This window comes from Diorhabda carinulata, chromosome 2 (assembly GCF_026250575.1).
Source record: "Diorhabda carinulata isolate Delta chromosome 2, icDioCari1.1, whole genome shotgun sequence".
Classification (NCBI taxonomy): domain Eukaryota; kingdom Metazoa; phylum Arthropoda; class Insecta; order Coleoptera; family Chrysomelidae; genus Diorhabda; species Diorhabda carinulata.
In genome coordinates, this window is record NC_079461.1 from 30,147,316 (window position 1) to 30,166,172 (window position 18,857).

Sequence of the window (18,857 nt, forward strand, 5' to 3'; positions counted from 1 at the left end):
ATTTAGAATTAACATTAACAAATTGTTCCTAAATCTTCCATTTTGTAAAATCTTTCAATTGATGATAAACACTGATATTTTATCACTAATATTTCCATAGATTTTTTCTATTGTTGTGTTATTTTAGGAATTGAAATCATCTAACAATCAACGGGATATTGACATGAATAAATTAGTAATGAGAATCTTAGTGATAATTATTTATTTGTCAGCAATCACTTACCAAAAGAGACAATGTGGCAAAGTAACAGGACTGCAAGAGTTTTTTAAAATGAAAAACTGTCATAGATCTACTTTATTACCGGTTATATTTTGGGGAAACGCTAATAAAGTTGAAGATTGCATGGCTCATGCTAGACAAAAGAAAGGAATGGCATTCAATTTCAGTCCACTTGATGGGAGGAAGTATAGTAAAAGATTTACCCCACCATGTCAAGTATTAGGTTGTCCCGAAATTGCAAAAAGCTCAACTTTGATAGAAGATGTAGCGTTTGATTATTACAGCGTATACGGAAACTGGTCAAGTAGGTATTTAATAGTTTTGATGCTGGAATCGTTGGGGATATTCATCCCAAACACACTGTTTACACCAACCAACTAGACCAACACTCACAATTACACTGTCTGATGTAAGTTTAGATAACCAAGTTATCGTCTTCAGAGACTGAAGGTAAACTAAACTTTAGTCTATGAAGACGACAACTTGGTTATCGAAATGCGATTCCGACGGTGTAATTGTGAGTGTTAGTGTAGTGGTAGTGTAAACAGTATGTTAAGTATAATAATTTTAATACCAAGTATCAATTAATAATTTTTTTTCGTTTCACCAAGGGAGTTAAAATGTTTATATAACATTTAAATCTACTTGTTTCTCAAATTTCAATATTCATTCTTCCCGTTTAGGTTTGGTCGTTTGTATTCTCTATCTTTTACGTAATTAATATCTCAGTATCGTCTCTATGTAGGTTGACATAATTCTATTTTGTATGGCATCCCTGGTTGTATTCTCAGTTACTTCTGATAAAAACATGTATTCCGCATCGTCTAGTTCGTGTCCGCAATACTTACAGTCGTGTCCCTCGGGAGCTGAGTAATGTAAAAGTTAATCTTACTCCACGGTTTAAGGTCCTTTATTAGTCAGATCGTCCAATTACCTGTTTGTTTTTCTGTCCACAATACTCGCGATGTTTCCATATATCTTCTTACGTTCGAAAGCCCAAAAGTCCACGTGAATTATGATTGTTACTTTACCAGAGCAGCCTATGCAGAAAACATGCGGTAAGTGCTAACGATCCACAGTGCTCCCTGCCTGTACAATCATCATCGTATCGCAGTATTTTTTGTCTACTTACTGAAAGCCTACATGTAATATTTTTTTAAGTTACAGAAAATAGTACCTGCATTAAAAGTATTGGATTATTCACTTTATTACATCAAAAACAAAATTACACAAAATCTATCGACGCCTGTCAAAAATTGGGAGCAGATATCGCAGACGTTACCTCCGATATCAGAACTAGGCGTTTATCTGAGATAATTGATAATCTAAACGGTTGGTATAACGTGGCCTATGTAGGACTTGACGATATGTATGAAGAAGGAAATTTCGTTACTTCTTTTGATGTTCCATTGAAATGCGTTCCTTTTAGGTATGTATTTTCGTATCATCGTTAATGCCGATTCACAAACTTGACTTTCTGTTTGCGGTTGCCGTCGACGTTACAAAATTAAGAACATTGAAATGCATAGGACCATTCTCAGTTGCTGTTTGACGTCGCCATCTGTCGCTGCTGACTTTAAACCTAAACAAATTTTATTTATTTTTATGTATGGAACGCCTCTATTATCTCTTGTACGATTTTTATAACTTTTTCTGCGTAAGGGTCTTGTGATAGGGCCGGTAGTATGGTGGTATCTACATTGTTGTCAGATCTTTTCTTTTTCCCGAAAAATAACGAACTTTGTTATTTCAAATGGATCACCCTATATATTTTGTGTTTTTAGAAATCCTTAGGAAATTAAATTGAATAAACTCGTTTAATTTGAATAGGTATAGTGTCAGTTAGTTAGTAAAAACTTTAACGAAGCTGGTTTAGTAAAATATTTATCCAAATCTTGACGCAGAAAACCTACAACAACTGAAGACAAATCTTTAAATGTTTGTATCACATGTTATAAGTAGATCGACATTTATGAAGTAGAAAAATTATAAATAATATAAATAATTTTAGAAAACATACAGTGAAGGCGATTACAGCAGATGCTCAAAATGTTGTCCATTTACTTCAATACAACAAGTCATGCGATTTTTTAAACAATGCAATACGTTTTGCAACATCTCTGACTGCTCAATTCTTTTTATATCTGGTGGGGCACCATCCACCAAAGATACCTAATAAAACCGGACTCCGTCAACTTGACGGCACATCAAATAATTCGGATTATTATAAATAAAAGTTTTCTTTTTACCTTCTAATCATAACTTTTATTTATATTTTGTGTTTGTTGACATGACTTGTGAATTCAACTGATTCTTTTGTGTGAGTTGTCGTTTGTTTATATTATAATAAATCAAATGGCAACTTTGGAAATAGAACTTTGGAATAGTCGCAATAAAGAGGATTATTGCGACTTCGTTGCATTGACGAATTTGTCTCAGCTCAGGTGATGAAAGTGATGATGAAGCTTCTATAGAGCTTTGTGGAAACTTAGTTGAGGACTTTTAGCCAGACCGAGAACTGTTTCTACTTTTGTTCTCTATTCTTTTGGTACCGCCGAAAAGTTTTCGACTTTGGAAGATGTCTAAAGTAATGAAAAGTCTTCATATATATTACCACCACTATAAAAACGATAATCTTGTTCCCAATTGTGTGCATGTAATTTTGCTACTACTTCATATCTTATATTCCATAAATGATTTTCTTCTTCCAATGTCATTATAAAAGACTGTACTCGATATTTCGTCATTTTAGTAGATTCTTAACATGTAAACAACTAAATTTTGTTTTCTAAAAGCAGTAGAGTAAATAAATTTTATAACTAAATAAGTAAATATCATATTCTTAGATCATGGGCTCCGGGTCATCCCATATCCGACACGAACAAACATAATTGTGTAGTTTTAGACGCTAATCAACTTTGGAGAGTTGTAGATTGTAGAAGGAAATTTCCAGTATTGTGTGAATTACTACCTCAGAAGCCAAAGGAAGATGGTTGTGATAAAATTCCTAATAAAGGTAACTACCTATGTAGCGACTACATAAACAACATTAATGAGATTCAGTCAATAAGTGGTGTAGTAAAATAATAATCTATCTAATTTAATATATCAAAAGGTCTAGAAAATAAGAAATATTCAGCCGTTCTTCAAAGGAGAAAACAATTACTTTCCTGACTAATGCCTCGACGGATATTGAATTACATCTTCTCTGAAGAGCGTAATGTCAATCGACCTTTTTGTCGAATATTAAAATCCCCAATGACTAGTTTCGACGTTATTACTTCTCATCGGCGACTACGTTATATTTCTACCTGACTAATGGTTTCCAGTTGGAAATAAGGATGGTGCCAGTTACCGTTCGCTGGGAATGTTTAACTACATGAACCAAATAGCGATACTCTTTGACATTGTCTTCAGTTCGGGTTTCAAGCCCGAACGAGAGTTGTTATACCATTCTGATAATGGCAAAGACTTTGTTCTAATTGTACAGTCAATGTTAATGCTGGAAGTTTCATGTCAATAGACTAAGTAAAGTCATTCGTAGATAAAAGCTTGTTTGTCATTTAATTAAACCAATAAATTTGAGTTTTTTCTATAAAAAAGCACGTGTGTTATGAGATCTCATTAAGTACATTTTATTCTTAAATTTCACTAACCATTGCTGGATTATTAATTCTTAAATTATCGAACATTTTAGATGAAAGAATAAGATGTGTCACTAAATTCAAGAACAATAGCGATTTTGTTAGGAATTTAACAAGAATTGAACAATGCGCGATTTGGAATGCCGAAGATAACTTTAATAAAAACAAGAAAAATAAAATAATTTCTGAATTAAATGGATATTTAGAATAGAATGAAGAATACGTTTTCCGAGATTTTTTAGGTAAATAGAAGTATCTGAGCTCTGTCAGGGAATATTTGTGCCATTAGTTATTAGGGGGAGATAAAACGAAGAATATTTGTTTATTTATAGATACATAGCTACAATTTATATTGATAAATATATTGTTTTTATTACCTTTAGCAATAATGTGACATCCCTTTGTGACGAATCTTCATAATGGTGGAGGGCGACACGCACCACAACTGTAGTTGAGGATCGCTCCTACTTATAACTGAGAAAGAGGAGCCCTCGCGTCAATAGGACACTGGCATAATAGTTTCAAACGAAATTGTCAAAAGCAGATCACATATGGCTGGTTTAAATGCAAGAAGTCGTGCACTATATCCATAACTCCCCGGGGCACATAGGTCCATCAACGAAAGAAGAAATTGTTTAAGTATAAATCTAAATTCCGTCCAAAAACAACGATAGATATATCTTGATTAAAAGGAAATGGAGCTTGAAATTGAACAATTAGGGACTCCGATAATTGGATGTAATTGGAATTGATTGAGGTTCTATCAACGTTTAGGGTTGCATTTACTTTAATAGCCTCAGTTGACTTTATTCACTTAAGAGTGTCAGTCAATATAACAGTAATAGCTCTGAAATTAAATTATTTTGACACTTGCGGGTGCAATTCAATTCGAAAATGTAGTTTTAATCGATAGACACTGTACAGCAGTGTTTTTCAATCTAGGGGGATCGCGAAGCCTTAGTCGGGGGGTCTCCGACTGAAAGAAAAAGGCAAGGAACATAATAAGAATACAGTTTTAGTGAGAAGAATGGGCTTGTTTATTTTTCCAAAGTTTATCAAATCGTGGTGTTATTTTTGAAACTTTAATAATCAAATCATTTTCTAATTGCAGTCTATTTCCCTTTTTAGTCTTAATATAGTCTATAATAATTCTAGAGCTTCCCTTGCTAGCTTCTCTTCATCCGAAACACGTCGACACTTGGGGAATAAAATTACATTCTAAGCATGCCATCAGCAGCTAAATCTAGAAGAGATTCTTTCATATTTGTGATGACATCTGCCAAATCTATTGACTTGTCCAAAAAAGGGTTAAAATCCATTTACGCCCATTGTCAGCTTCAGAGTGCAAGTCTGGAAAGTATGTCAAAAGTTTTTCTCGTAAATTATGCAAGCTCTGTATCAGGCAAGGAATGTGAGCCGTTACTACAAGACTTTGTTTTGATGCGTTATCTTCAACAATCTTCTGAACACATGGAAAAGACTCAAATATATTGTTTTGCAGAGAGGATGACCACAAACGAAGTTTTGCATGAAATGCTTTGACTTTCACTTAGAGGTGCTTGCTCAAATTATTAACGTGGCTAAAAAGATCTGCCAAAAATGCTAATTTCAAGAGCCAAATAGGGTCACAAAGACGATTAGCATATTCAGATTTTGCATCTTGTAAGAACATTAATAATTCAGTTCTCAGTTCTAGAACTCTTGTCAATACGTTTCCTTTGGATAGCCTGGCCTCTGTGTGATAAAGGCCGGTCTGCAAGGCTTTACCTTTGATAGAATTCACAATTTTTATTACCTCCTTGAGCACGTCATTTAAATCAGAAGGTACTACCTACCTTGGCAGCTAGAACCTGTCGACGAAGAAAACAGTGAGTCCAGGATATGTTTGGCATTATCGATTTTAATTTCGCAACGAGTCCGCTATTTTTGCCAGTCATAGCTTTAGGTCATCGCTACAAATAGCGATAAATTTTTTCCAAGACTAGATATTAAATGTTTGTTTGGAATTTTTTTTTTCAATTATTATCGATTACATAATCGATAGTAAACTTTTGTTACACTAAATTAAATCATATTTTATAGGCTAGGTAATTAGAAAAAAGAAATAAATTATTGAGTAATGTATATTTCATTCTTTATAAATAATTAATCAATTAAACCGGCTTGTTGTACCAAATTATAAAATATACCGTCTTTATCTTCCAGCAATGTTGAAGGTTCATCGAATTGTTTTATTTCTCCTCTATCCATAACAATCACTCTATCAGATTGTATTATTGTTTCTAATCTATGAGCAATCGTGAGAACAGTGCAATCTTTAAAATTTTCTTGTATTATATTGTATAACATAGCATCGGTTTCGTGGTCCATATTAGCCGTAGCTTCGTCCAAGATAACTATTTTGTTTTTCCGTAAAATCGCTCGTGCTACCGATATAAGTTGTCTTTGTCCCGAACTGAAGCTGGAAGCATGACTTTTGACGTTTTGATCCAGATCTTGAATAATATTTTTAATGTCAACTCTCTCCAAAGCTTCCCATAATTCCTGTTCTGTGAATTCACCGAATGGATCCAAATTTGTTCTAATTGTTCCGGAAAATAAAATAGGATCTTGCGGAATTATTGCCAATTTCTTCCTGAGGAAATTTAACGATAAATTTTTGATTTCTCTTCCATCGATAAATATGTTACCTTCTACTTCATACAGTCTGCAAAAAACGCCCGTAATAAGAATAATAACAATTTATATGGATACTAAAATGTTAAATTTCAAAAAAAAATGGATTGAATCAGCAAGAAAGTAGTAATGGATAAAGGACACATTCTACTTCAAGCTAGAAATGTCTAAAACACTCCTAAAAAATTCTGTTTATTGCTTCCACTATACCAAAATTCACATTTATACAGAGGGAGAACTGTTTACCTTTAATCCCTGAAGGCGATAGCTTTGTTATCGAAACGCATTTCGAATAGTATAACTGCAATGTGGTGACATGTTCGGTATGAGGGTCGTCAGAAATTCCATCTTGAGGTTCTTAGGCTTATAATATAGTAGTTTATATTAGTGTTTGAATTATCTATGAATGGTAAAAATAAGTATCTCATATGAAAAAGAAGTTGAGAAAGTATCCAGCTGTATACGATAAATATCAGGTCGAAAACCTTGCTGGTGTAGACGAAGGGTATAGTATGGATGTAGCAATTATTGATGAATTGAAGTTAAAAAATTCAATATCATTTTTTTGGCACAAGCAGTTCATTATTGAAACTTTAACCGATATGGTTTTTACCAAAAATAATCTAAATATAATCTAAAAAAATTTATGTGGCGCCACCCTTACGGTGGAGTGGGTTGAGGGTGACATCCTCTACGAATACGGGTTCTTTCGCGGTAGGACAGCATTGTATGGAATACATCCAAATTGAGTGATTAAAGTGTGCAATTTGAATGCGGCCTCACTCAAAACAAGACAGACAGAGATTTAGACCGAATAAATTTATTGGATTGAAATGCAAAAGGGTATTTTTGAACTCGTGTATTGTTAATTGCATTGATAAGAGTAAGAGCTTGAAGATCTCATCTTCAAGCTTTTCTAATTGCACAAAATAATTTCGGAAGACGATTGCCAGCCCTCGTGCGCTCTTGATACTAGCGGGGTTGTTGTATACCATATTTAGCTTTCAATGTACCTCCATACGCACCCATAAATTCTTCAAAAGAGGGGTCTGGCTCTCTGGAATATGGTTTACTCCTTCCTTTAGGTTATGGTACCATTAATTCTTTTCTTAATTAAGTGCAAACCTTCTCAGGGTTTTTGTAATTTTGGAGAAAATACTTTTCTCCTCATCTGGTTGTGTAATCATATTTTGTGCCCTTATTTAAAACTGTGGTAAATGGGCAAATAAATGAGTTCGTCTACTCAAACTAACCTTGCACTGTCAGATTACTATCAGAGCTCTTCAAATGTTCTAATTTCACAATCACTTCTTTTGGCCCAACTCCAGGAATATTTAGTTCATGATTTATGCTAAGAGCTGCAGCCGTGTGTAGATCTCTATTACGATATTCATATAAAGTTGGATCATACAGCATTTTTTCCATAGAATATAACTACAAAAAATTTCATTGGTTTCATTGTAATTAAAGTCCAACAACATCTTCACATGTTTGATCCGTCTACATCATTATGAAAGCAGATTTGATGACTGTATGTTCTCTCAAAAACGTATTTCACGACGTGAATCACAATAATTTTTTTGAAACTATGTATCATGTTCATCTAATCATATTTTCCTTCCTACAGCTGAAAGTGTGTTCGTATTGAGCGATTAATTACCTGAAAAGTGTAGCTATGATGGAAGATTTTCCAGCTCCCGTTCTTCCTACAATACCAACTTTTTCATTGGGTCGGATTTTAAAACTTATATTTTTCAGTACTGACTCGGTATCGTTATAAGATAATGATACTTTTTCATAAATTATGGCTCCCTCTGATGGCCAATTTTCAATTTCTTCTCCGTTTTTAGTTTCCGTTTCGATTTCGGTATATTCTAAGAGTCGTTCCATGGACGTCATATAACTTTCAAGATCAGCCCATTGGCGTACTCCCCATTCAACTTCACCTGATAAAGCCATGACTTGCGTTACTGCCAATCCAACATCTCCAGCACTGTTATCTAAAATATACAGTTTTAAATGAGAATTCACTAACAATCTATGTTAAAAAATTCGCATATCTAGGTTATGTTCTCGATGAAATTTGAATTCATCATGAAATAATAAATTAAAAATAAATAAATAATTTTCTATCGACAACTATTCAAAAACAAATTGTAAACAACGTGATTAGGACACCACCGTAGACTTAGTAATTCTAGACTGTTGAATATATATAATTTCTATATTGAAAAGTTGTACCAATTTTACAAAGAAACAGTCTCGGGTCTTAGGGATAAGGGAGTAAGGGAGTGGAGGACTATAACGGTGTAAGGAGTACGATAAGAAGTTGAAAGGAATACTTGTCGGAGAAGGCTCTACCGTAACTTTCTTTGTATCTCATTCTAATATTGGAACACGAATTTGATTGAAAGCGTTATTTAGTATTACATTGTATATGGAGAACACGCAGTGTCATCAAGAATAAAACCTAGAAATGCGGATTTAGAATATAGAGATGGAATTTTCAATCACCATTTGTATTTAATTTTAAACTTAAGCGGCATTTTCAATTGTTTGTTTAAAGGAAATGAACAAATCCATTTTATAAATATCTAAAATAGTGCAAAAATGAGAGACATGAATTAATTATTTGCTTTTTCAACTTTTTCCTCGCTTGGCTCGACTACAGTTATCCGGTTGATAACTTCTGAAATTCATCCTAATTTTCTCACATAGTCTTAACAGCCTAAACAAAAAACACGACAAGAGGCAAGAGAAAAACCAACCAAACTCCGAAGAAAACAAAATAATTAGGACTTTTTCCTCTGCATTGAGCATTCCTGGTTAGTTGGTTCTCATTTCAACAATGATTAACCTACGCCTTGCCTTGCACACAACAGATAATGAAAATATTATTTCTTAGATATTTTGATATCAAGAAAAATGAAGTGGTTTACTTGGTACTGTTGGTAATGGAAAGGGTATCTTTAAGGTCTCTTTTCTGGAAACGTTTTGGAGATGAAAGAACGCTTATTTCTGTAAATTATAATAAAAATGTCATACATAAAGAATTATTTACCTGGATCGATAAACACCAAAGTTAAAACAACGAGCGAAATGAAAATATTAGTAACGAAATCCATGTAGAATCCAAACGCACCAGTTGTACATTGCCATTCGAAGTGAGCAGAAGTAAAAACATCCTGATACCTATCGAATTCGTTTATTAAAGTCTCCTGCATTGCGTAGGCTCTAATAGTCGTTAGACCTTCTAAAGAAGCATTGACATGCCCAACCATAGGACATCTAGCTGTAATAATTTGAGTTATTAAAATTAATAAATAAATTGAAAGCACTGCTAATTCTAAAGCTCTAAAAAAGCTTTAAGCTCGTGTTGTTAATAGGACAGATATATAGAAATAATACATCAATCAATATTACTTTACAACCTAGTGGTGTGAAAATAATCTTGACTTACTCGTAGCTTCTAAACGTTTCAAACTTCTTCCGGTGGGTAAATAAGCTTTCCTCATGAAAAAAAGTAACGTGAATATTATCACAGCAATTGCCAGAAAAGATATTTTCACTGTTGAAATTACAAATATAATACCTGCAATTACAAAGGCAACCTGAAATAATACATTTTTATATGTTTAAGAAATAGTACGACGTATATTTTGTAGTAAAAACAGTACATTTTCAAGTTGGAATTTCTGGAACCGTAGGCGATATTCATACTGAATAAATTGTTTACACTACCACTACATTAACACTCACAATTGCACGGTCTGAGTCTCTGAAGACAATAACTTAGTTATCGAAACGCGCGTCCAACAGTGTAATTGTGAGGGTTGGTGTCGTGGTGGTGTGAACAGTATATTCAGTATAATACATTTTTAGACGAAAACTACTTGTGTGCATTTTTACTGCGAAGTACACATACTATTTTTTCTGAAATCGTAATCAATATTATGATAAATTAAGGAAACCATCGTATTGACTATTTTCACTAAAACATTTATAAGAAGTGAGTATTGCCAACTTCAAGTTGAATAGGAGTGGTTTTTTAATTGTGTAACTTTATATGTATATTAAAATAAAATTGCACTGTAACCCACTAAAGTCGTTTTCAACAACTTCAGCTTTTCCCGGTCTCTAATAAACTCCAGTGTTTGTGGTGACCTCGAGATTAGATTTTTGCTCTTACAGGTGTTGGAAGCAATTGTTGAGTTTGCTTTACACTTAGTTTCTGTAAGACTTTTATGAGGCGATGGCGTCCTGTGAGGAAGTGCAGCTTGGTTTTACAGAGATCCACCAAATTTTCTATTTAGCAACATCAAAGATATAAATGAACGTTTTGGAGACATCAAGGTACCTCCAGAGTGTTCTATTTTTAGATTTATCGTTCCTTTGAAACTCCAGGGAAATAATATGTTTGAGTACCTTTCCTAGCTAGTGTATCACCCTCTCCAGATCAAAGAGACTATTATTCTTGAAATGTCATCAAGTTTTCTCCGGTGCACTCATGTCATGCCGTGGAGGTTTTTTCTAGATAATTTCTTCGCATCTATCGATAGGAAGAAGACGTTCCGACAGAAACCTAGTCTAGATGATGAATATTCTGAACGAGCCTACTGCAACGCCAGTTTCTTGAGTGTTTCTTTGATCCATGTATGTATCTTTAGTAGTATTTATTTCGAATTTGGATTATGTATTTCTGGTGAAATTATTTTCGATACTAATGCTTTTAATAGACTGCCAAAAAAATACTGTACAGCCGTAAGATTTGCAAACTATTTATTAACAGACACTAAGAATAAATATATATAAGACGTTTTTCCAAATCACCTGCGTCAATCATTTTCTTTCGAGTATTCTCGTATAAATAAATATAATAAACATTTTCTGACTGAAGTAACTTCACTGAAGTGTTTGTGTAATAAACCGATTTTTACTCTCTCAAGGGAGCTCTATTTTTTATATTTACTTGGTTTCCCAACTTAACTCACCCTTAGAACTTCCATGATGACAAATGGCACCTGTTCATCTACATTACTAAGATCTTGAGAGCATCTATTTAAAATGTTTCCTAAAAAATGTGTGTCGAAGAAAGACATGCACGCATTAATTATTCTGGAAATCATAGTTTTGTGCAGATTTGCGGATGCTTTTCTACACATTTCCAAAATTAAATAAGTTCTTAGTATGTTCAAAACAGCATCAACTAATACACTTATTGAATAAATTTGAATAATATAATTGCTTTTATTCAACGCCTCGTTATAAGTGGCGTTGTGAGTAACGTTTCCAAAAGTTAAAACTATCTGTTGTTGGTCAACCCTGGAAAAATTTAAATGATTTAAGTATTCAGAATATACGAGGTGTTCTACCAAAAATAGATCAAATTAGAGGGTGGCTAAAAAAGCCGCTAGTCCTTTTTATTGACATTAAAATTGCAGTAACCTTGGATGCTTAAGCCGGTGTACAAGTCTCATGTAAATAGAAATTCGCAAGTTGTTAGAATGTAGATACATGAATAGTCCAATCATATGAAGATTTTCCCATTGGAATGAGTTATTAGTTCATATATAGATTCATTTCTGCGTTCTACCCCCATCCAAAGCCGCCTAAATAACCTACAAGCGCCATACGTAATTGGCTCCATTGAATCAAGCAATACCTAGATTCATACTAGACGGTCCCCTTCCTTGAAACATAAGGAGAAACTTATCTTTTCCCTGTTTAGCTGCTAGCGACGTTCTACGAAGCTTTACTTGACAATTCTCCTATCGTCGTTAGATAAAATCTACTCTTAAGCCCCACCTCGCCATTCATTGGTGTTCCTGGTTTTCTGCGATTTCTTTGTAGCCTAGTAAATTCGTTCCTTAGCCAAATGGTTGGCAATAGGGATTGATACTTCCGCAATTGAATATCAACTCAATCGATCACTTCAAAAGTTGATTGGTTCGTTCAGCAATTATCTCTCTCAATATTTTATTCCTCACTGGGTATTAAACAGACGCACACAAGGAAATCCCACCTAAAAATCACCACAATTCCAGTCCCACAGGAAAATATTTCCTATATCAGGACCATTATTAAAGTATACTCATCTCACATAAAAATTTCGCTTTTTCACCTAATGAACAACCTAACCAGTGTCTCTATCTTGACATCCCAGAAATTTCGTCCGACATCTTATGAAATCTTTTTGTGTGCCACAACATGCTCAAAACTCACAAAAAATTGTTATTCTACTATTCAATACGAAAATTTTAATTGTAGATAATTTCCACCCAATTTTTCCATCTAATGGACAATATGATAAATGACGAAAGACGTATAGAGTTTATCTGACGTGCTGTAATGCAGTATATTATAAATTTTTGTGTGCCATAACATGCTCAAAGCTCACAAAAAGTTGTTATTCTACTATTCAATACGAAAATTGTATTGCAGATATTTTTCCATCTAATGGACAATAAGATAAATGACGAAAGACGCATAGAGTTTATCTGACGTGCTGTAATGCAGTATATTATAAATTTTTGTGTGCCATAACATGCTCAAAGCTCACAAAAAGTTGTTTTTCTACTATTCAATACGAAAATTGTATTGCAGATAATTTTCAACCAATTTTTCCATGCACTGGAGAATAAGATAAATGACGAAAGACGTATAGAGTTTATATGACGTGCTGTAATGCAGTATATTATGAATTTTTGTGTGCCATAACATGCTCAAAGCTCACAAAAAGTTGTTTTTCTACTATTCAATACGAAAACTGTATTGCAGATAATTTCCAACCAATTTTTCCATGTAATGGACAATAAAATAAATGACGAAAGACGTATAGAGGTAATTTGACGTGCTGTAATGCAGCATATTATGACTTTTCGTGTGCCATAACATGCTCAAAGCTCACAAAAAGTTGTTTTTCTACTATTCAATACGAAAATTGTATTGCAGATAATTTCCAACCAATTTTTCCATGCAATGGACAATAAAATAAATGACGAAAGACGTATAGAGGTAATTTGACGTGCTGTAATGCAGCATATTATGACTTTTCGTGTGCCATAACATGCTCAAAGCTCACAAAAAGTTCTTATTCTACTATTCAATACGAAAATTTTAATTGCAGATACTTTCCACCCAATTTTTCCATCTAATCGACAATAAGATAAATGACGAAAGACGTATAGAGTTCATCTGACGTGCTGTAATGCAGTATATTATGAATTTTTGTGTGCTATAACATGCTCAAAGCTCCCAAAAAGTTGTTTTGTGAATATAATACTTTCAGAGGCTGTGATAAAATAACTGCGCTATTGAACAATTGGAAAAAAGCTTCCCTATCTCGATCAACTATTTTTCTATTATTTTGTTGATGAATGCAATAATTCCTGGGCATTTAAATTGTGTGAATCGATCTTATCCATGCTACAAGCGAAGAAAATTAACGTTAGAATGCAATTTAGCCTCATTGGTCAGTGTAAAGGTGTAATTTGAGGTCAGGTGGTATAATTTCGACTGTAGCGCTATCTTAAATTAATCAAATATAAGAGCGTTAAGCTTCAAAACGCTGTAAAAGAAAACAATAAAATATACCACCTCTGCCAATAGATAATTGATTCAATAATTTCCGAATATCGTTAAAATTATTGATATAATACTATAAAAAATAAGGTTTTTCGCAATAGTACCCCATTTACAAAGCTAAAAATATTTAATTTTGACGCTGCATTTATTTAAGATAACGCTCTTGTTGAAATAGGACCTCGTGACTTTAATTGACGCTCTAACCCAACGACGAGCGTCAACATGAAATTGGATCTAATGCAAAGCGACTCCGAGGTAGAAACTTAGATAAAAACTAGAGCTAGAAACGAAAATAGTTGGAAAGACCTGAGAACAGCGATACAAGCTAACGAGAATCATGAATATGAAATAAAAATTCAGAGGATGATAATATAGAAGAAACTAATACCGAAAATTTCATCTGCACCTTGAAATAACTTTTAAGAACTATATAATTATATAAAATTGTATTTTAGTAGATTTCAGATCGGTTAAAGTACAAAAGATACTTACCATCTTGTGAGTAAATACTCAGAAACACTTTCTGCTCCTTGTGTGACACCAAATACGAACAAATTTAAAATTAAAAACAAAGTTCCTCCTCCAAAGAGTATATATTTATAATAAATGGCAAGAGAAACTTTGCCTTTCCTGAGAACTTCACCATAAATCTTTTGTTTATTTGTTTGTTCAGTTTCAAGAAGCTCGACGGTTTCCTCGTAATAATCGTCATCATCATCGAGCGTACTCTTTTTAACTTTATCCTCCTCTTTGTCCTCTGATGTTTCTTTCTGCGAATCTTGTGGTGTCACTATATTATTAATGTCTGCTAAAAAGTGATCATCTGGTTGACCCATCCATTTTATTGTCGAATTTTCCATGAGTACTAAGTTATCTGCATATTTCATTTGACTTATAGTTTGAGTAACCAAAACGCAGGTTTTATTTTTCAAAAATTTTTTGATGCATTCGTTAAAAATATAATCTTGAACTTGACTATCTAAAGCCGTTAAGGAATCGTCTAATAAATAGATTTCACTGTTTTTATAAACGGCTCTAGCTAAATTGATACGGGCTTGTTGGCCTTTGCTCAAATTCATACCCCTATCGCAAACAATAGTTTCATCGCGTTTCTCGAATAGTTGGAAGTCGTATTCCAAAGCACACACACGACACACTTCCAGATACCTGAAACATGAAGAAAAAATATACCGGATCTCTAATTAAGCGAAAAAATCGATCGAACAAACAATCACATGTCTATAACGCATAAATTAATCGCAAATTAACAATAAGGTTTAGCCAATCAAAGCCTGTGGAACGTTTAATTTCCTCCCTATCGAGCGGTCGAGAGAGCTATAAAAGTATTTAGCTGCTGCCGCAGCAGTTCAGCGATCGATAATAATATGCATCGAAAACTTTCCAGTGCGTTTTAAAAACAAGAGTAAGTTCAAAAATTATTATTATTATTATTATAATTATTACATTTTATATATTTTTTACTGTTATTGATTGTTATCTCGGAGGTTTTCCAAATTTAATTTGATTTAATGATAAAATAGTGTCCCTTTCATTGTACTACTCGTACGTGTATGCAATGAAAGGGGAATAATTATCTAAGGATATTAATTACCTTCATATATTTATAACTCACCGCTTTTCGTCATAACTTTCTCCAAATATAATGTTTTGTCTAATAGATGACGGAAACAACCAAGGATCTTGCGAGGCATATGAAATTCTTCCGTTGGACAAAATTTTACCACTAGTTAAAGGATAGTCCTGTAACAACGCTTTTAGCAACGAACTTTTTCCACTACCAACATTGCCAGTAATAACCGTTAAACCGTTCTCCAATCTTAAATTGATATTTTCTAAAATAATATTATTGTTGATGTGCACGCTAGCGTTTATCAATTCTAACAACGGCTTATCTGTAGGTTTGTCTGAGCCTACTTTTGGTGGTAATTCCTCCGCTGTTATTACTCGGTTTATTCTGTTTACAGCAGAGTATAGTTCTGCAGCTCCACCCATACCATACGGTATTAATCCACCCAAGTTATATTCTATATCCTTGAACATTGTGCTCACGTAAAAAACAAGTTCAGTATTTGTAGCGTAACCTAACCAAATGTAAGACATTATTAAAAAATAGAACCCTAGTTTTGAAAACAGTACTCCAATGATTACTTGAAGGATACGTAAGTTATAGCTTATCAAAATCCTGTTGGTCTCCTCTCTGAAACAATATAATTATAATGAATCACATCGAATGTAACTTCTTAATTTGAATTAATAAGTACGAAGATGGTCTTAGAAGTATCTGGACCAACAAAGAAAACACAAAAATTTTCGAAAAAATTTATTTATTTTTCAACGTAGTCTCCTTCTAGCTCCATACACTTTTCCCAGCGATGGTCTTCGAAATAGTCATTATCTGCCGACATCACCTATTCGTTGTTGGAAAATCTTTGATCACCGAGCCATTTTTTCAAGTCTGGGAAGAGAAAATAATCCGAGGGGTCTACACCTGGGCATCAGGTAGCAATACAAACTTTAATTTATCAATTTTGGTCATCCTTTTTCAAGATAGTCAATGGAAATTATTCAACGCGCATCTCAAAAAACCTACGTCATGACCTTGCCTGCAGATGGAACGGTCTTCGTCTTTTTTCTTCTTTTTCAATTTATTGTTTTGATTGTTTTTTTGTTTCTGGGTTAAAGTGACGGACCTATGTTTCATCCATGGATATGAAATGGCGCAAAAATTCGGCTTTATTTCTGAGAAACATTGCCAAACACTCGATGGAAACATTACCCATTTTGCGCACAGCTTTCTTATGTCCAAATTTTGTACCGCACTTTTTGAAATCCCTACTATGTCTGCTAGTTCGCGTACTTTCAGTCGACGATTTCTTCAAAATTTCTGGAGTCGTCACCTCATTTGGTGGACCACTGCTACCCAATATTTTACTGTTGATAACAAAGAAGGATTCTCATTCAGAGTAGAAAACGTTCACTATTGATGGCTGCCAAACAAATACTAAACAACGTGGCGCCTTCAAACTTCAAACATACGTTGAATAGATTATGTAGTTTCTAATACAGTGGTATTTTTCAAGTAACTACCGCCATCTCTAGGTCAAGCCAGGTACTTTTGGGACCATCCTCGTATTTATTCCTCATCTTTATAAATAATATTCAGATTAAATTTTGAGTATACACTAGAGGTTTCTTTGAATTTTTTTCCTAGACCTTTTTATATGCACAGTCCCAAAAGTCCAAGTCAAGCAATATATAAACCCAAAAGATTGAAGAACTAGTCCCTGGACTCAAGAAACATGATGAATATAATCCCACTGGAAGCCCTTATGTACAATTTTGTGAGGACAGAAAGGCTGGAGAACCAAAATGCAGGTAATTTTTGCATAGTCCTCCATTATGATGTTAAAAAGTATTGGTAGCAGGCTGACTTATTTCGGTTGTATAATATTTTACATATGCGTAATTTTCGATAATCGTCACTTAGATTATTGTTATTATATTTAAGTGATGTCTCTTTCTCAACACGCTTATATTAACTTCACCTGTATATACATGTGGGTTTCTTTGCTTGTAACTCTTCTTTGTGGCTTATTACTGTTAGTATATCCCACCACTTTAATTGCGTTCGTTAGCCGAGCGCGTTAAGGCATCAATCACCAGATTCGCCAAACGTGAATTCAAATCTTGTTAACGATGTAAAAATACATTTTTTTCAGCAAATCTTTTTCAGAAATTATCACTGCAAATTTTCTCTTTACATCGAAATAAATTTTACAACTGTATGCCATCTCTTGTAGATTTACAATACTAATGTTATTTTTGATAATAAATCAGACTAAAGTGGAAAATTCATATAGTTTGAAAAACTGGGACGTGGGACGCTTTTTTTCATATTTAAAAAAATTAATTTTAACTTTCAGTTTTTTATAACTATTATATTAGTAGTAGAGTTGAGGCATTATGTTTTTGCACTTTATCCAATGCAATAGTGAAATTAATGTCTTTTTTGTGCTTCTCACATATTGACATTTTTTTTCTGGTAAAATTTCGATGTAACACTTTCTATATAGCATCATTAAGCTGATGCTACGCTGTCTCCAACTGCTTTCTATGCTGGTACAAAATTAGCGTGTAGATATGGTTATTTCAATCGAATGGGCTGGTGATAGATCACCATCATAATTGCTAGTTTCTCTATTCCATCAAAACTTGAAGTTTTTTTATGTTTTAATTTCTGCATTTTCTTCAAAGAAAGTTTAGAAATCTCGTAGACCGACCAAGTTAATTCCAGAGTGGTCTGAAGATGCTGACTATCGAGAAGTTCAAAACCACAAACAGATAATGATCTTCCTCAGTGTATCAAAGTTTACTGAGATTACCTCAGGAAATCTGATACTTACCAATCGATTAGCTATAATTCGAAGTTGGTGTGAATTCTTCTAAAATTATTGTTAATAAGTTTAAATAAGTATTCAAGTCTCACAGGTAAAAATTAATAACACTCTCTCCACACTTAAAAGGTTAATTTTGGTATATATATAAAATTGGACTTCTCCGAAAAGACCAGAACAAGACACCAGCTTCACTGAACTCGCCGAAAAATAACCAGAGACCTCAGAACCCAGTGGAAGGTGGATATAAAATGTAATAACTAACAACTTGACAAAACCAATTTTTAAGGTTACTGATTGAAGACATTTTAGTATTGT

The 18,857-nt window shown here is 33.6% G+C and overlaps 2 protein-coding genes across 9 annotated transcripts in view; one reads left to right on the forward strand and one right to left on the reverse strand.

Annotated features, from left to right (window-relative positions):
• The first annotated feature begins 249 nt into the window (after positions 1–249).
• Positions 250–4,301, forward strand: LOC130903984 (collectin-10-like). 2 transcript variants are annotated; one of them, XM_057816458.1, is made up of 5 exons: positions 250–524; positions 1,382–1,649; positions 3,067–3,236; positions 3,918–4,106; positions 4,248–4,301. In XM_057816458.1, exons 1-4 carry the CDS (start codon positions 272–274, stop codon positions 4,073–4,075), a joined length of 849 nt encoding a protein of 282 aa, XP_057672441.1. In that variant the 5' UTR covers positions 250–271; the 3' UTR covers positions 4,076–4,106; positions 4,248–4,301. The 2 variants fall into 2 exon arrangements, with proteins under 2 accessions (XP_057672441.1, XP_057672442.1); XM_057816459.1 differs by lacking the exon at positions 250–524 and adding an exon at positions 1,192–1,278.
• Positions 4,302–5,973: 1,672 nt separating this feature from the next.
• Positions 5,974–18,857, reverse strand: part of LOC130903555 (probable multidrug resistance-associated protein lethal(2)03659) — a 30,209-nt gene continuing 17,325 nt past the window's right edge. For 6 of the 7 annotated variants that reach the window (XM_057815733.1, XM_057815734.1, XM_057815730.1 and 3 more), the window contains 7 exons: positions 15,758–16,342; positions 14,617–15,291; positions 11,532–11,862; positions 10,001–10,151; positions 9,602–9,832; positions 8,201–8,540; positions 5,974–6,571 (listed from right to left, as the gene is read on the reverse strand). In XM_057815733.1, coding sequence (XP_057671716.1) covers positions 6,010–6,571; positions 8,201–8,540; positions 9,602–9,832; positions 10,001–10,151; positions 11,532–11,862; positions 14,617–15,291; positions 15,758–16,342 — 2,875 coding nt within the window. In that variant the 3' untranslated portion in view covers positions 5,974–6,009. Of the gene's footprint in view, positions 6,572–7,793; positions 7,975–8,200; positions 8,541–9,601; positions 9,833–10,000; positions 10,152–11,531; positions 11,863–14,616; positions 15,292–15,757; positions 16,343–18,857 lie in introns of all 7 variants that reach the window. The other variant, XR_009060754.1, reaches the window with a different exon arrangement.